The sequence below is a fragment of the Leptopilina boulardi genome, unplaced genomic scaffold (assembly GCF_019393585.1).
Source record: "Leptopilina boulardi isolate dan_hultmark-lab unplaced genomic scaffold, ZJU_Lbou_2.1 LbouV2_214, whole genome shotgun sequence".
Taxonomy (NCBI): Eukaryota; Metazoa; Arthropoda; class Insecta; order Hymenoptera; family Figitidae; genus Leptopilina; species Leptopilina boulardi.
The window spans coordinates 3,586,711-3,604,290 of NW_026137768.1; the positions used below are offsets into that span (position 1 = coordinate 3,586,711).

At 28.9% G+C, this 17,580-nt stretch overlaps 1 protein-coding gene across 2 annotated transcripts; it reads right to left on the reverse strand.

The window, feature by feature from the left end:
• Positions 1-4: 4 nt before the first annotated feature.
• On the reverse strand, positions 5-17,044 carry LOC127279087 (prominin-2). 2 transcript variants are annotated; one of them, XM_051301225.1, is made up of 16 exons: positions 16,436-17,044; positions 15,099-15,154; positions 14,820-14,995; positions 14,415-14,602; positions 11,870-11,965; positions 10,943-11,145; positions 7,771-7,906; positions 5,595-5,765; positions 3,764-3,863; positions 3,401-3,595; positions 3,103-3,325; positions 2,747-3,046; positions 2,509-2,667; positions 2,306-2,436; positions 2,195-2,245; positions 5-152 (listed from the first exon to the last, which is right to left on the reverse strand). In XM_051301225.1, exons 1-16 carry the CDS (start codon positions 16,821-16,823, stop codon positions 125-127), a joined length of 2,601 nt encoding a protein of 866 aa, XP_051157182.1. In that variant the 5' UTR covers positions 16,824-17,044; the 3' UTR covers positions 5-124. The 2 variants fall into 2 exon arrangements, with proteins under 2 accessions (XP_051157182.1, XP_051157181.1); XM_051301224.1 differs by having other exon boundaries at positions 3,103-3,328.
• Between the last annotated feature and the right edge of the window lie 536 nt (positions 17,045-17,580).

Sequence of the window (17,580 nt, forward strand, 5' to 3'; positions counted from 1 at the left end):
ATTTATTCTTAGACTTATATTATATTTGAAGGACTAAATATTCAAATTAAAAGTTATTTCTTTTTTTTTTGGATATATAAATAAATTTTCTTATATGAAATCACTAAATTTTCCCACGTATCTTTTACCATCCATCATCTGAAGGAGGTGGTCTAAAAAAAAATAATATTTTTATTTGTAATTTTTAATTATTGTATTTCTAATAAGTAAACTTGGTTGTATCTTTTTCTATTGCAACGTTTTGATGCACATAAGTTATATCAAAAAGAGATCGTTTTGTGTATCATTTTTAGAAATGATACGCGGTCTCATTTTTTGATGAAAAAAATTTAATCAATTTATATCAATCATGGCCGAATTGAATCGACTCAAAATTAAACGAATTTTTTTCAGATATTTTGGTAATAGTACAATTGCCGAGACCATTTCACTATTTAATTTGAAAATGAAAATAACAGAAAATCAAAGACAATGTGCAATTCGATAATTAAAAAGTGACAGCTTATAAACATAACCTAAAATGCATGAGAAAATTTTGTCGATAAAATCAATATAGCCGAGCTTTTTAGAAGGTAGATGGCAGTTTTGCTTTTTATAAAAACGATTCAGAAAAAATTTAAAGAAAGAAAATAGATGAGTGCTGCCATCTACCTTTTAAAAAGCTCGTCTATACCCAACCAAAAATTTCAGTATTATACCAGAGTTAACTACTGGCGCAGTACTGGTTTAGTATTGGCTGCCGAGGCTGGGCAGTCTGTACTGAAACAGTACTGGTATTTTCATTGTATCAGTACTGGTGCAGTACCACCCTTCCAGTACTGGCAAACCAGTACTAAGCCGATATTGAGCCAGTACTGGCTCAAATAGATTTTCTTTTTGATTAATACTAGTTTACAAAAAGTTCTAGAGTGAACTTAATGAATCTTTTTGTTTAAATATTTTGTTTATAAAAATTTGTTCACTTTGATTTTATTTTTTGAAAATTAAAAGGGTATTTTATTTTGTTCTTTTTGTGGGTAAAATTATTTAAACAAAAAGTTTCCTGAAACCAATTTCAAAACATATTGCAAATTTTTTTTATTGTTTTCAGATATGCAATAAACCAAAAAAAAATTTTAAACGATCAAACTAAAAATAAATAAAATTTTTTATTAAAAAAATTAATAATTTTTAAAATAAAAATTTTAAAAAATTTTCTTGACAACACTTGTTAAAAATTAAAAAACAACTTTTATTTTCTTAAAAAAGTTTTTCAAAAATTTATTTTAATGCAAATAATTAAAGTGAATAATAAAATAATTAAATAGCTAATTGTATAATTATATACACTATAATTATTTTATAAACATTTTTATATATATTTTTTTTGATTTTTTAAAATAATAATTTGCAATGTATATATTATACTTAATAAGGAATAAAAATTCTTGGTGTTTTCGATTTTATATATAATAAAATATTAATTAGTTAGTTGGCTGATTTAATTAATATTTAATTTGTGTTGGGTTACTAAAAATTTCATACACTTTTTCCTAAGTATACCAAAAAAGTATTACCTGAAGTGAAACTTATCTCTGTTACAGTTAAAGCTTTCTTTTTGTATACAATAAATAACAAAACTACCATTACTCAGCCAGTACTGAACCAGTAGTGGTTACCAGTACTGGTGCCAACTCTGGCAGCCAATACTGGTAAAATGTAATCATCCCAAAGTTACGCCAACTCTGGCGCCAATACTGGGTGCCAGTACTGCGCCAACACTTGTCAGTACTGCGCCAGTACTGCGCCATTAGTAAATTTTTGATTGGGTATTGATTTTATCGATAAATTTTTTCTCATGCATTTTAGGTTATGTTTATAAGCTGTCACTTTTTAATTATCGAATTGCAAATTGTCTTTGATTTTCTGTTATTTTCATTTTCAAATTAAATAGTGAAATAGTCTCCGCAATTGTACTATTACCAAAATATCTGAAAAAAATTCGTTTAATTTTGAGTCGATTCAATTCGGCCATGATTGATATAAATTGATTAAATTTTTTTCATCAAAAAATGAGACCGCGTATCATTTCTAAAAATGATACACAAAACGATCTCTTTTTGATATAACTTATGTGCATCAAAACGTTGCAAAGATTTGATGCAATTTTTGGTCTCAATTTGATACTTTTAGGAAAACTGTATTTTATACTCACTCTGGTGTGCGCCAAGTACCTCGATCTATAATCACCGTATCAGGACTTTCCCTAAAAATAAAAGTATTTAGTAAATTTATAATAAAAATTGTGTTAATTTACAAAACTTACATTCTCTGAGGTATTAATTGTGATTTTTTATCAAAAGACTCTTTTTTATATGTCGCAGCAAGAAAATGAGCTGTCGGCGTGCTTGCCATTAATGTCATGGCACAAATGAAAACAGCAAACCAAAATCCGTTCTTTATTAAAAGAGAAAATAAATTATAAATTTTTTTATTAATTAACATCTTTTATAGAAAAGTAGAATTTACCAAAGGTCCTAAAATATGCTGACACACAAGGAGTTGTACTCCATGAAGAATATCCCAGAGAGGCCTACATTTAGCAATTCCGTTTCCCATTTCCAAAAGGACGTGGCCGCGCCATTGATCCAAATAACCGACTAATCTCTCCACGTACGACTTTGTTTTCTGTCATTTTACAAAGAAATTGTTATAAAATTTGATTATTTCTATAAAATTTAAATGAATAAAAAAAAAAAATACATGCCAATTGAGCAATTTTTATCCCTTGATTGTCTATATAATATTGAATTGTTTTCAGGTGTGAAATTGATTGATTCACTTGTCGCTGAAGGGGTTGTAATTGCAATTGTAATCCAGCCAATTGATAAACAAGTTCATCCTGAATTTTCATTAAAGGTTTTACTCTTCTCAATAATAATTCTCGCATTGAAGTGCTAATACTTTGTAGATCTCTTGCTACTTTTCTATCACTTAATTGCCTCGCTACATTGCTCACTTGATCCGAAAGGGCATTTAAATCTTTATTTAAAATTGGTCCTTGAATCTATAAAAGTCAAATTTTAACATAATTTTAATTATTATGTATATAGATATTCTTACCATGATTCTGTGTTCAGTAAGATTTGAACTGCAAGCGTAAAATAAATTTTGCAATCGATGTTGTAAACTTGGTGTTAAAATTCGCAGTCCCTTAAGATCAACTCTCAATTTAGAAAATGCCCGTGATAATCCGGTCCAAGTCCAATGAGCCGTGAGTTGGTCAAGTTTTATCGAACTACCCAATTGGAATGCTGGATAAGCGGCTTCGTTTTGCTGACATTTTCTACTTTGGCATAAAAAGAAAATAAATTTTTTTTTTTTTCTAATTATTTCTCGCAAAATTTCTAACACTACTCACTCAAAGAGGTCCTTTAAAGGTACACTCATTCTCCTTCCAAGAAATGCTTGAGTTTCTAAAATTGCCTCCATCGTCCGATATTCAGGATCATAAAGAGGTCGACATAGAAGCATTTCAGCGTGACTCGACAAAGCCAAAGCACACATTATGACCAACCACAGTCCAATTGAAATTATACAGCTGAATAATACCGCACTGTTTTGACACATGTATATTAATTATTTCATCGTGACTGTGATAAATGATAACATCCGGTAATGGTTTACTTTTTCAAGTAATAAATTATAATAAATTCATTTAATTTTATATTTATTATTTATATGCGGAAAAATTTTTAAAAGATAATCTCGAATTTTTACTTACCATAATAGTGTAGTTCTCACTCTATTTTCCGATGTTCCACAACGACAGCAAATCGCCCCCAACAGTAACGACCATACAAGCAAGACACACATTACTGAACCTGTGTGTTTCGAAAACCAAACGAGTAATTTATTATCACTCTTCTTTCTACTCCATTTTCTACTTTAAAACGCTCAACATCTCTAACTCGAGAACATCTTTCAATATTGAAAGAGAAAAAGAAGATTTATCAATCTTTTCTTACTCTTTTCTCCGCAGTTCCACTTTTCATTTAACTTGTACACTTTTTTATATTACTTCAAGTTAAAATATCTTCATTGTTCAAATTGAAAAGTTATATTTGTAATAACCAAGCGAAAATTTATTAAAAATGAAGAAAAACTTTTTTATAGTATAACACGGAATATTCCATTCATATTCCGGGAATATTCCAGGAATATTGATGGAATGTTCCATTGGAATATTTGGGGAATATTTCGTTGGAATATTGGAGGAATATTCCATCATAATATTGAATGAATATTTAATGCAAACATTGTACGAATATTTTTTAATAATGAAAAATCAAATTATTATTACTGATTATATCCCTAATAACACAAGATATCTTGGGATATATTGATAATATCCCGCAAATATCCTAGGGATGTCCTATGGATATGAAAAGGATCTCTTAAGGATATCCAAAAAAGCGGCGGTTTGGATATCCTTTGGAGATCCCATGGATATCTTAGGATGTCTACAGGATATCTTCTGGATATCTCTATAGACTTTCATAAATGTCCTCCAGATATCCCATAGATATCGTCAGGATATCCCACAGATATTTTCAGGATATTCTCAGTATATCTTCTGGATGTCAAGAAGTTATTCTCAGGATACTGTTTTTAAAGTCATTATGAGACTACGAGTGAGAATATTCTGTGAATTAAATTTTATATAAATAAAATAAAATGAAACTTGTTTTTCGAGAAAGTTGTTTAATTTGAAAAATTATTAACTAATTTTTTTCTCATTCGTGATTCATTCCTTTATTCATATGCTTTTAAAACTTTGAAAAATGCGTTTCAAATCTTCATTTTAAATAAATTAGAAGCTCATAAGATTTTTGTTTTTATTATATTATTATTCATTATATTAGCTTAACAATTTTAACCTTTAAAAATATATGTTGAGATATTAAATATCCCGTGAATATCCTAAGAATATCCCACGGATATCCTGAGGATATCCCATGGATATCCTGCGATTTAATAATATCCAATAGATATTTTGTGGATGTCTTAGGGATATCATGTGGATGTCCTATGGATGTCCCACAAACCGGCGGTGTGGATATCCCAAGATATCCTGGGGACCATTCTAGGATATCGACCATTGATATGGATATCCTAGGGATATCCTTTTGTTATGAGGGATAATGTTTCTACCTTCTACTTATCAAATTTTTTAATTTTGTCTTCATTGAAACAAAATACGTTCAGTTATGTATTTATATAAATTAATTTTGAAACAATACAAAAATGGTTTTTAAATTAAAATTTACAAATATAATTGATTAACTTTTGATAAATTTCAAATGCGTAGTCCGAAAAAAATATTTGTACAATGTTTAAATTAAATATTCCCTCAATATTCTGATGAAATATTCCTTTAATATTTCAATGAAACATTCCATCAATATTCCAATGCAATATTCCCTCAATATTTCAGTGGAATATTCTGAAGGTTGGACCTTTTGTAATATTGCAATGAATATTCCCGGAATGTGAATGGAATATTCCGTGTTATAGGAGGAATTATTTAAAATATTTTTAAAATTATAACTTACCAATACCAACGAGCCATCTCATTTGTTCAAAAACAGTTATGTAAGGAATAATTTGATTGGCAATGTTGCGAGTTGAGTCTAATTGTTTCGAGAGTCCAGTACTGCTCGTTTCAATATTTCGTGCCTCGTCGAAAATCTTGGCACGTATGCCATTAATCTCCCGACGTATTTCTGCAAAAAGAAATATCACATTTACACTCATCAAGATAACTTGTTCTATACATTTATTAAGTATTCGAAAGAAATTTATTAGCGATTTTTAAAGTATTTGCAAAAAATTAATTACTAAGTAATATCGGGGCGGATGATTATTCCATAATGTGAATTATTTAGAAATTTCATTTTGTAGAATTTTACTTTATTTGAATTTTTGTTTTTTGGATTAATGTTTAATAGAATTTAAATTGACTAGAATTTATATTTAACAGAATTTCTATGTAATTAAATTTTTATTTAACAGAACATTCTTTCAACATAATTTCCATTTAGCACACTTTTTATTCAAAAGAATTTTTCTTAACACGAATTTTTATTTATCAGAATTTTTATTAAACAGAATTGAGTCGAATTTTTAAATGCCAGAATTTTCATTAAACCAAATCTTCATTTGTCCAAATTTTTATTAATACAAAATGTTATTTAATAGAAATCTTAAAAGTTAGAATTTTCATTTATCCTACATTGCAAATGGTCGAATAATCAAATGGCAGAAATATTTCGGCGACAATTTTAAAACTGACCGATCAGAAATTGTCAAGACAATTGTGATTGGTCAATTTTAAAATTGGCGTCGAAATTTTTCTGCCGTTTGATTATTCAACCATTTGCAATGTAGGATAAATGAAAATCCTAAGTTTTAAGATTTCTATTAAATGACATTTTGTGTTAATAAAAATTTGGACAAATGAAGATTTGGTTTAATGAAGATTCTGGCATTTAAAAATTCGACTCAGACGAAATTCTGTTTAATAAGAATTCTGATAAATAAAAATTCGTGTTAAGAAAAATTCTTTTGAATAAAAAGTGTGCTAAATGGAAATTATGTTGAAAGAATTTTCTGTTAAATAAAAATTTGATTACATAGAAATTTTGTTAAATATAAATTTTAGTTAATTTAAATTCTATTAAACATTAATTCAAAAAACACAAATTCGAATAAAGTAAAATTCTATAAAATAAAATTTCTAAATGATTCACATTATGGATTAATCATACGTCCCGTAATATCAATCTCTTTTAATTTGAATTAGTGAAAAGTGAGCTACTAATTCACATTAGTAAGAATTTTTACTAATTTTTAGTAAAATATTACTATTTGATTTAGTAGTTTAAAATTTTTTTTACTAAAGTTTTAGTAAATAGTGACTAAAGATTAGTGAAAATTTTGACTAATTTAAATTAGTAGATCACTTTTGACTAATTCAAATTTAGAGAGATAGAAGTGAAATTTTCAATTTCACAATTTTTTTTTATTTATTTTACAAGAAATTGACCTCATTTTTTTCCCCTAATAAAAACAACATTTTTATGAATTTTGTCGCTTGTCACCTTTTTTTGACGATGTGTGAGTTTGCAAGGATAAAGTAAAGAGTGGGATTAGAAAAAGTCGATATTTGTCAACATTGGACAATCACATTTACAACATCAATCAAATATCACACATCGAGGGTTCTAATGGAAAGTTTATTTAGTTACTGAATATTGTTTACTTCAACTAAATTTGTGGGATTTCGTCACCGAGGAAATTTTTTCTATATCTAACAAAAGTGATAGAAATAAATTCATGTGCAGAATAATTTATTTAAATAATTTTTGTGCTCACATTTATCAATTTTGTTTTGTATAAAATATGGAAAAACTAAATTTTTGAATTCAAAAGAATAATAAACAAACATTAAAATTTTTTGATATTGCCTAACGGCCCATTGCACCCGAGAAGTTTAAAATCGGTTATCCGAGAGTGTTTGCCAAGTTTCTTTAAGTTTTACACTGTCCTGTCTGTTGACCCATTTCAAAAGTTACCGTGCTCTCGTAACCCGACCTCGTTTCTCTCTAGGTATTGTTACATCATTGTAATATGAATATATAATTATTTATTATAATTAAAGAATAAAATTACAAAGCAAATAATTTGATATCAAAAATTTATTTATGATTCTTAAATTTATTGACTTACGATTTCGAGCATCTAACGTTATTCTTGAAACATGATTAGGAACATAGAGATATTCTCCTCGAGCTTGACGTGCAGCTTCCGTCAAATTTTCCCCAGTCGAAGCTTTTAATCTTAATAGTCGATCATCTCTCACAAGCTATTTAAAAAGAAAGAAAGAAATAATTAATTTTATCAAAAAAATTGAAATTTTTAAAAAATTAAGAATTTCACTAAAATAAAAGTTTATCTCAAAATTTTTGTTTCGAGAAAATTTTCTATTGTCACATATAAGGAGAACGAAACAAGAATTACGAGACAAAAATAGGCCAAGTTTCTTTGGAAAAAAAGTCTATTTTCCTCGACCTAAATAATCTCGTCGATTGCCAGGTAAAGGAAATAAAGTTAACTTTTTTTTTTTTTTTTATTTGCAGCAAACCTTCGTTTAGTGCAAGTTTTTAATCCAACCCTATAATTGGCTTTGTTGCCATTTCGTACTACTGTATCACATTTTATCCGAGAAAATGTACAAATCTTTTATTAACAGTTTAAAATCAAAAGTTGATTTGTAAAAGAAAAATTTGAATCTTCATTAAGGGGAGTCCTTCATTTTGAATCCTTTACATTTTAATGATCTTAGGAAGTTATATTTTTCTTCTTGCATCATTTGGGTCAAAAAAACATACAAAAATAAAATTTTAATTTTTAACCATTTTTCATTGCCAATTTTTTTCCACACTTTTTTAATGATTCTTTAGAATCATGGATTTTCAAAAAATAAAAATTCTAAAATGGTCAAAAATTAAAATTTTCTTTTTTTGACCACGTTATATGTTTTTAGGACACAAATAATCCCAACCAAAAATTTCAGTATTATACCAGAGTTAACTACTGGTGCAGTACTGGTTCAGTATTGGCTGCCGAGACTGGGCAGTCTGTACTGGTGCAGTACCAACCTCCCAGTACTGTCAAACCAGTACTGAGCCGATATTGAGCCAGTACTGGTTCAAATAGATTTTCTTTTTGATTACTACTAGTTTACAAAAAGTTCTAGAGTGAACCTGATGAATCTTTTTTTTAAATATTTTGTTTATAAAAATTTTTTCACTTTGATTTTATTTTTGAAAATTAAAAGGTTTTTTATTTTCCTTTTTTATTGGTTAAAATTATTTAAACAAAAAGTTTCCTGAGACTAATTCCAAAACATTTTGCAAGTATTTTTTATTGTTTTCAGATATGTAATAGTGCAATTCCAGGTGAGATTTTGACTTTTTCGGAGTAGGTTAACCGATTGCAATGAAACTTTGGAATTTTGTTATATATAGTAAGACTAATCTATAACGTAAATTTCAGCTTAAAATATTTGTTAGTTTACAAGATAGTATAAACAATTGCAATTTCTGCTAGTTGACGTGCAGACGACATTGCGCACGCAGCATTCTCACGTAGCCAATTTAGTCCACGAATCACGTCAGCTGGTTACAGGAGAATGCTGCGTGCGCAATGTCGTCTGCACGTCAACTACCAGAAATCGCAATTGTTTATACTCGTAAATTATTAAAATTAACCAAGTTAAACTTGCATTTACAATTGGATTCCTTTGGAACATTAAAGAAAACACTGGTAAGATCATTTTAGCGTTTAAGTGATTGAACTTTAGATTGTCGCGTGAAATTTATTCAATTATTATTTAATAATTTTTTTAGTTGTAAAATTATAAAAAATTGTTCTGAAAGAGATTTATTTCTCTCATTTTCCTTGACATTTTAAAAAAAAGTAGACCTCAATCCGATTATTAGAACGGAAGATATAGCAGTTTAAAATTTTTTGTTATTATTGCAAATCTCGTAAACTAACAAATATTTTAAGCTGAAATTTACGTTATAGATTAGTCTTACTATATATAACAAAATTCCAAAGTTTCATTGCAATCGGTTAACCTACTCCGAAAAAGTCAAAATCTCACCTGGAATCGCACAATAAACCAAAAGAAATTTTAAACGATCAAACTAAAAATAAATAAATTTTTTTGTAAAAAAATTACTAATTTTTAAAATAAAAATTTAAAAAAATTTCTTGACAACACTTGTTAAAAATTAAAAAACAATTTTTATTTTCTTAAAAAAGTTTTTCAAAAATTTATTTTGATGCAAATAATTAATGTGAATAATAAAGTGTGACCTGGACAGTTAAAAGGGACCTTTTGTCCGAAAAAATCGATTTTTTATTGATTGGTGATTCTGATAGAGAAAACTTTTTTCTATCAGAATCACCAATCAATAAAAAATTAATTTTTTCGGACAAATGGTCCCTTTTAACTGTCCAGGTCACAAATAATTCAATAGCTAATTGTATAATTATATACATTATAATTATTTTATAAAGATTTTTATTTTTATTGAACTGTTTTTATATATTATAAAAACTTTGGTTTTATAATAAACATATTTTTATATTTATTTTTTGATTTTTTAAAATAATAATTTGCAATATACATATATTATAAGAAAGAATAAAAATTCTTGGTGTTTTCGATTTCATATATAATAAAATATTAATTAGTTAGTTGACTAATTTAATTAATATTTAATTTGTGTTGGGTTACTAAAAATTTCACACACTTTTCCCTAAGTACTTATATCAAAAAAGTATTACCTGGAGTGAAACTTATCTCTGTTACAGTTAAAGCTTTCTTTTCGTATACAATAAATTACAAAACTGCCAGTACTCAGCCAGTACTGAACCAGCAGTGGTTACCAGTACTGGTGCCAACTCTGGCAGGCAATACTGGTAAAATGTTATCATCTCAAAGTTACGCCAACTCTGGCGCCAACACTTGTCAGTACTGCGCCAGTACTGCGCCATTAGTAAATTTTTGATTGGGATATGCAAGAAAAAAATATAACCCCGTCTAATTATTTTTAGTAGGTCAAAATAAAGGTGGTGACTCCCCAAAGAAGAAATAATTTTTTACTGAGTATAGATTTACTTTCGGTTTTTTTGAAACATTTCTTAAAACTCGAATGGGATTACCTAACATATTCCTTGTACAAAGCTCGCCGTCTCATCCGGAAGCTTATAGATATATATATAAGGTTTTGGGGGTAAGGCAAGAGCTAAGCTACAAAAGGACAGTGACTCCTTCGTCTTAATTAAGGGATGAAAGGGGTTGAATAATTGTCTCCGGATTGTTCACCCGTTCGAGTCGCAGGGCCAGATTCAAACCCGAAGGATTCAGAATTGCACATAAGGAACGATCCTGCTGAGGACATCCCTTTGCTGTAACCTCCAATTCTCGACGGATATCATCGGCTTCTCGACTCAATTCAATTCCAAGATTTCGTGCTCGCTCTCCTTCTTTCAATAAGGTGGCAGTTCTTGTTGAGAGTTCGTGTGTCGCTGAAAAATTTATAACAAAACTTTATATAAACCATTTTCAAAAAAGTTTTTCTTCACACCACATGAAAAATGTATTTACGAAATTTATTTATGTGTGGTGGATTCAACTCTCAAGTAGGGTATAAATATTTCGTGACAATCGAGAAAAATAATAATGTAAATTCGTTAAAGCTCTAGTGGAGAATGGGAAAGAGTGCTCTATCAGGAACCACGGGCACAAAGTCTAATGCACTTAATATGCAGTTAGTTAACTTAGAGTTTCAGTCAAGGGAGGGTCACTTAACATAGATACCAACACATCACTTCTATGTACAAATTTTACACTTTTTACATTTTTCCGAATTTTTTATAAGAATTTAAAAAATATTTATTTATACATTTTTTTATAATTCATTTAGTAATTTATGGAAAATTATACAGGCTTCTCATATGCTGTGGTTAATAAAATGTTTAAACTCAATAGTTCTCTCTCAGAGAGTCGACATCGTCTGACTGCATCCGGACGAAACTACTTGAGGTAGAGGGACTCTAATAAAGGTTTCTCTAATCTGTTACTGCTGTTTAATTTCTGCAGTTGTCAGTTGGTAGCTTGTGCAATTTAGAATTTCATATTATCAACGAAATTGCTTTACACTACAAGAAACACATATGGCAATACTAATACTTTAAAAAACTTTTTAAAAATTTTAATTTATATAAACTGAAAAATTAAAAAAAAATTTACCATTTGCTACATCTAAGAGAGCATCTAGTGCCACATCTAGCCCTGTTTCGTACGCAAGTTCTTTTTGAACAGGTTTTCCCAGTAAATCTTCAACGTCTGAAAGAAAGTTTATATTTAAAAATTATTTTACATTTAAAAAGAAAGCTAACATTTTAAAACGCTTAGAAAAATTTTCACTACTCTCTAAATCTGAATTAGTGAAAAGTGAGCTACTAATTTAAATTACTAAGAATTTTCACTAATTTTTAGTAACTTTTTACTAAAACTTTAGAAAAAAAATTTTAAACTACTAAATCAAATATTAATATTTTACACGCATACTCTCTAAATCTGAATTAGTAGTTTTCTACTAATGAAAGAGTGCATTAGTAACAGTTTTGACTAATTTTTAGTAAAAAAACTACTAATTGCAAGTAGAAAACTACTAATTTATGGAGTAAATCGTATTTTTTACTATTTCAAATTAGTAAGCCGATTTACTCCAAGAAATAGTAGTTTTCTACTACTCTATAAATGTGAATTAGTAAAAATGTTTACTAATTTGAATTAGTGACTCACTTTTTGTTACTAAATTAGTGTAATTTTACTAATTATTAGTAACTTTCACTAACAATTAGTAAAATTTAACTAATTCTAAAGCAAATTTATTAATTAATTCTAAGCAAATTTACTAATATAAATTAGTAAATATTTTTACTAATTCAGATTTAGAGAGTAGCAATTAGTAGTTTTCTATACTAAAAAAGAGTCAATACTGTTACTAATTCAATTGGTAAACGAATCCGCACTCTTTCATTAGCAGAAAACTACTAATTCAGATTTAGAGAGTAGCTAATATAGGGACAGCGAAAAAATTTGCTGTAGAGTCAAAAAAGTTTGCTGTGACAGTAAATTTTTAAAAAATTTAGACTAATATTGTTTATCACAGCAAACTTTTTCGTTGTCATAGCAAAAAATTTAGCTGTGGTGACTAATTTTTATAGATCCGATAGCAAACACCAGTTAGCACCTGTAAGCCTTTTTTTTCCATGTACTAAAAATTAGTAAAAATTTTTACTAATTTGCTCACTTTTCACTAATTCAAATTTAAAGAGTAGATTTAATATGCAACTATATAGTATCATGTTTCCTCAATGTATATATTTGAATAAATTATATCGCATTACTTCATTAAACTTTTAAATAATATGTCAAAAACTCATTTAAAAATTTAATGATGAAAAATCCTCTATTTTCCGGTTAATCGATCGAAAGCAATTTGAGTGCTCGCTCTGTAAAACTGGTTTCATCGATTTGGCTGATAATTTGTCTACACAAATAACATTTTCCGTTATCAGGCCATGATGCGCGTATATCATCTCCGATACAAAGTACTTTGCTTTCCACCATGTAAAATTGTACGATTTAGAAGCGCCGGTTATGCATTTCGACTACGTTTCAATCGCTCTTTGAAATTCCTCTGCTTTCAAAGCTTATATATATATATATATATATATATATATATATGCCATTCTAGAGAGATTTATAATAATTCAAACAGTGAACTTGCATTTTCCAATGTCTATTTTTTTATTGATGTTACGAAAGTAGATTTTTTTCATACGTTAAAATTACTTTATATTAGATAATTAATTACATAGTAAATATTTATCGGTATTTTCCATTCCGCGAACATTAAAGGAAAATGAAAATTTAATATAACAGGATTTTCAAAAAAAAAACATATTAATAAAAATATTTTAAAATTAATATTGAGGACGAATTTTATTGTGAATTTCAATTGGAACATAAATTGTATAGTAGATTATTAGCAGTCGATGATAGGTGTTACAAGCAGATAGCATTCATTAGCTGACCATATGTGTGCATTAGTTGATCATTGCCTTGAACTGCTTTACTGAATGGACAAAGCTTAACCTGTGCATTAACCTTTCATTAGGGTCTTAAGGGTTAATTCCTGACATCATTTAGGGTAGAATCTCCGAGAGCGGCATTAACGATACATAAATGCAATCTATAAACACACCTAAATTTCCATTTAAAAGACAATTCATCGATCTATAAAAAATTCAACAAAACAATTATTTGAATAATAATTTTCTTCGCATCAAAAAGAACATAAGTGCAAATATTTGCAAATGTCTAATCATTCGTAAAAAGTTTACATATAAATGAGTTCTTTTGAAGGGAAAATGAATAAATCCGATTTCGTAAAAGACTTGGGTGACGAGTTTGAAGTACAGAGAGAAAGAGAGAGAGAAGAAAAAAGAGATGTGCCTGCGACACTCTAAAAGAGAATATTTAAATTTGGAGGAGGATCGTGGAATCGAAGAAGAGAATAGCTCATTATGTCTTCCACTAGAACGAATTTTCCCCTCATTAAATATCTTGAGAGAATTTTTAACGCCGATTGGGAGTAACAGTTTTAATAACAGAATAGATAATTGATCACGGAAAATAAAGGTTCTCTCATTTAATATAATAGTGTTTGAATAACAGATAAATTGAATTATTTTCTAATTATAAAATTATTTTCATACGTAACTGTCTATATCGACTAAAATCGCTTCACTGGCCACGTCCAAACTTTGAGTGAGGCATTTTCTCAACTGAATGGTAGTGCCTGCATGATAATCCCCAAGATCTTGAAGAGCCGTCTCCACTACTACTGGGATTTTCTCAATCCCAGCTCCTACAGCTTCATTGCTGACAATCATGGTTATTATGCATACTCTAAAAGGCAAAAACTTTGTTTGTTAAAGTTAAATTGCTTGAAATTTGTTAAAATAAATAAATATTAATTTAGTGTTGGCGATACTGATGGAAGTGAGTGATAATTTGAAAATGGATAAGATGAGATAGCACTTAAACAACCTTAGACTATTCAAGTTAGGTGCAGCATAACCAAAGTACACTACTGAGGGGTTAGGGTAACTTGAGAGTTTCATACCCCATGATTAACACGAAGATAGTCAGAAGGAACGATAGGGCTCCAGGATGACGTGGTGGCTTATAATCTTGTTTGGTTGGACGGCATGCAAGCCAAAGTTCCGTACTCGGTGTTACGAACATCAACAAGCCGCAAATCCCTATCAAACTTATGAATGCGGCTTCCATATGTAATGACTGTCAATGGAAACATTAAAGCTAATTTATCGACTTCGAGCTCATTGAATGTCAAATGAATATTTCGTATTCTAATGCATTTATCATTATTATTGTTGCTCACCTGGGAGACTAACTTTGAGGCCGTTATTCGATGATCCACTGCGTCTTTCAGTATATCTGTCTTGCACATAATTCACGTGTATAATTATTCTAATTTGAATTGAGAAGATTATTACAGTCAAAAAAGTTCTACAGAATTTGACTAGAATTCTATTGAAATTTACTAGAACGATTCTAGGTATAGAATTTTTACAAGAATTCTATAAAATATTCTATATAGAATTTGGCTGGAATCATTCTATAGAATTTTCAAGAGGAACTATACAATAGCTATACAGGGGGTCACATATTCCGAATCCCACTTTCAAAATTCCGTATTTCAGATTCCATATTCCGGATCCCACTTTCAAAATTACGTATTTCAGATTCCACTTTCAAAATTCTGTATTAAACAGTTCACATTCCATATTCCACTTTCAAAATTCCGTATTCTGGATCCTATATTCCACATTCCGTATTCCACGTTCCAGATCCCACTTTGCGGATTCCATTTTCCACATTCCGGATTCTACTTTCAAAATGTCGGATGTGCAATCCGGAATTTTGAAAGTGGAATCCGAAATGTGAAATCCGGAATACGGAATATAAAAAGTGGAATCCGGAATGTGAAATTCGGAATGTGTAATCCGTAATGTGAGATACAAAATACGGAACGTGAAATGTGGAATCTGAAATACGGAATTTTGAAAATAGAATCCGGAATGTAGAATACGGAAATTGGAAAGTGAATACGGTATTTGGAATGTGGAATATGGAATGTGAAATGTGGAATCTAGAATTTTAAAAGTGTGATCCAGAAAAAGTAACGTAAAGTAAAATTTAAAGCATTTTTAGCAGTAATTTTACTTTAATCACTTACTACAAGTATGCTTTAACAATTTTGAACTGACTCTAAATCTGAATTAGTACCAATTTTAACTAATTTGAATAAGTTTCTAGCTTTTTGCTTTCGAATTAGTAGAAATTTATAATTAATTATTCGTAAACAAATTTTTTTACTAATAATTAATTAAATTTTACTCATTTAAAAACAAAAATTAAGTACTAATTCTAATCAGTTAAATTTTTTACTACTTTAGATATAAAAAGTGATGCACAGTAAATAAGCATTTTAAACAAAATATTCCCCAAAAAATTCGTTCGAAAAGTAGCACTTAGTTAAAAATTGATAAAGCACACTTGAAGTAAGTGGTTAAAGTAAAATCACTGCTAAAAATGCTTTAAATTTTACTGTAAAGCTATTGTATAGTTTCTCTTGAAAATGTAAATGCTATAGAATTCATGTAGAAATTCTATCGAACTTTTTTGACTAGGCAAAGAAAATTAAACATGTATTACCAACTGGCAAGTCATACGGTTGCACAAATGAAAGAAAGACTCTGAGAAAATCAAAAATAAAGAACCCCTTATCCAAGTGCAACATTGTCATTTTATAACGATCATCAAGAGGAAGTTTGGGAAAAGTTAATTTAATTCTATGCTCATTCCAGTCCTTTGGAACATTTCCCGTCTTCAAGTGAGAAATATTCGATGTCTTCTTAGCATCGTCGGACAACGTTTCCTGTAAGTCAACTTCACTCACGTTCAAAGGATAATATATCACAGAATCTTCTGTAGTGCTATTCAATGAGATCGTCGAGATATCGACCTCAAACAGATCCTGCGTTGCACATACGTTTAATATTCCCGCGATCAAAAGTATCGTTGCAAATCTCAAGTGAAACATTTTTAGCAATAAAAGTTTTCAATATATCGAAACCTACATAACAAATAATCTTTGTTAGGAAAAAATTTTGAATCTCTATCTGCAAACTGCATTAAACCAAATGAATTTATAAATTGTTAGATAGCCTTTTTCAAGCAAAGCCATTTGATTAAGTTTTCGACAATTTCAACCGATACATATATATATAATAATCGTAACTGACAACAATATTGAGCCGCGGTCACTAGCAGACTGTCATTTCGATGGTTCTTAAAGGCTTCCATGAAACCCCACAAAGCCAAGTGTTGTCGAACCCCGGAGACGCACAGGTGAAATTAACTAGGTTACTTACTACTTGGAGATTTGCATTTGACACTATTCTCAAAACATTCAGGTTAAATTAAATTATTTTCAAGTCTAATTGTTTTGCGAATTTTATATTATATTATCTACAATACAAGAGCAAAAATAAATTCAAATATAGGGTAAATGCACTAATTACGGTGCGATTCAAATCAAAACGCCTTTGAAATAGAAAATTCGAAATTTCTATTGTAGAAAGTCAATTATTAAACTAAAAAAAGCTGATGTTATTTAGATATTTAAAAAAAATTTTAACTTTATAAAAATCGATTATTTAAACAAATATGAGAAATTAAAACTAACACCATAATTTTCTATTACGGCGCGTTTGTATCAATTGATATTTTGAAGATACTTTGCTTACCGTAATTGAAGCCATAATCTTAAAAATGTTTCAATTACGGTGAGGGAAAAA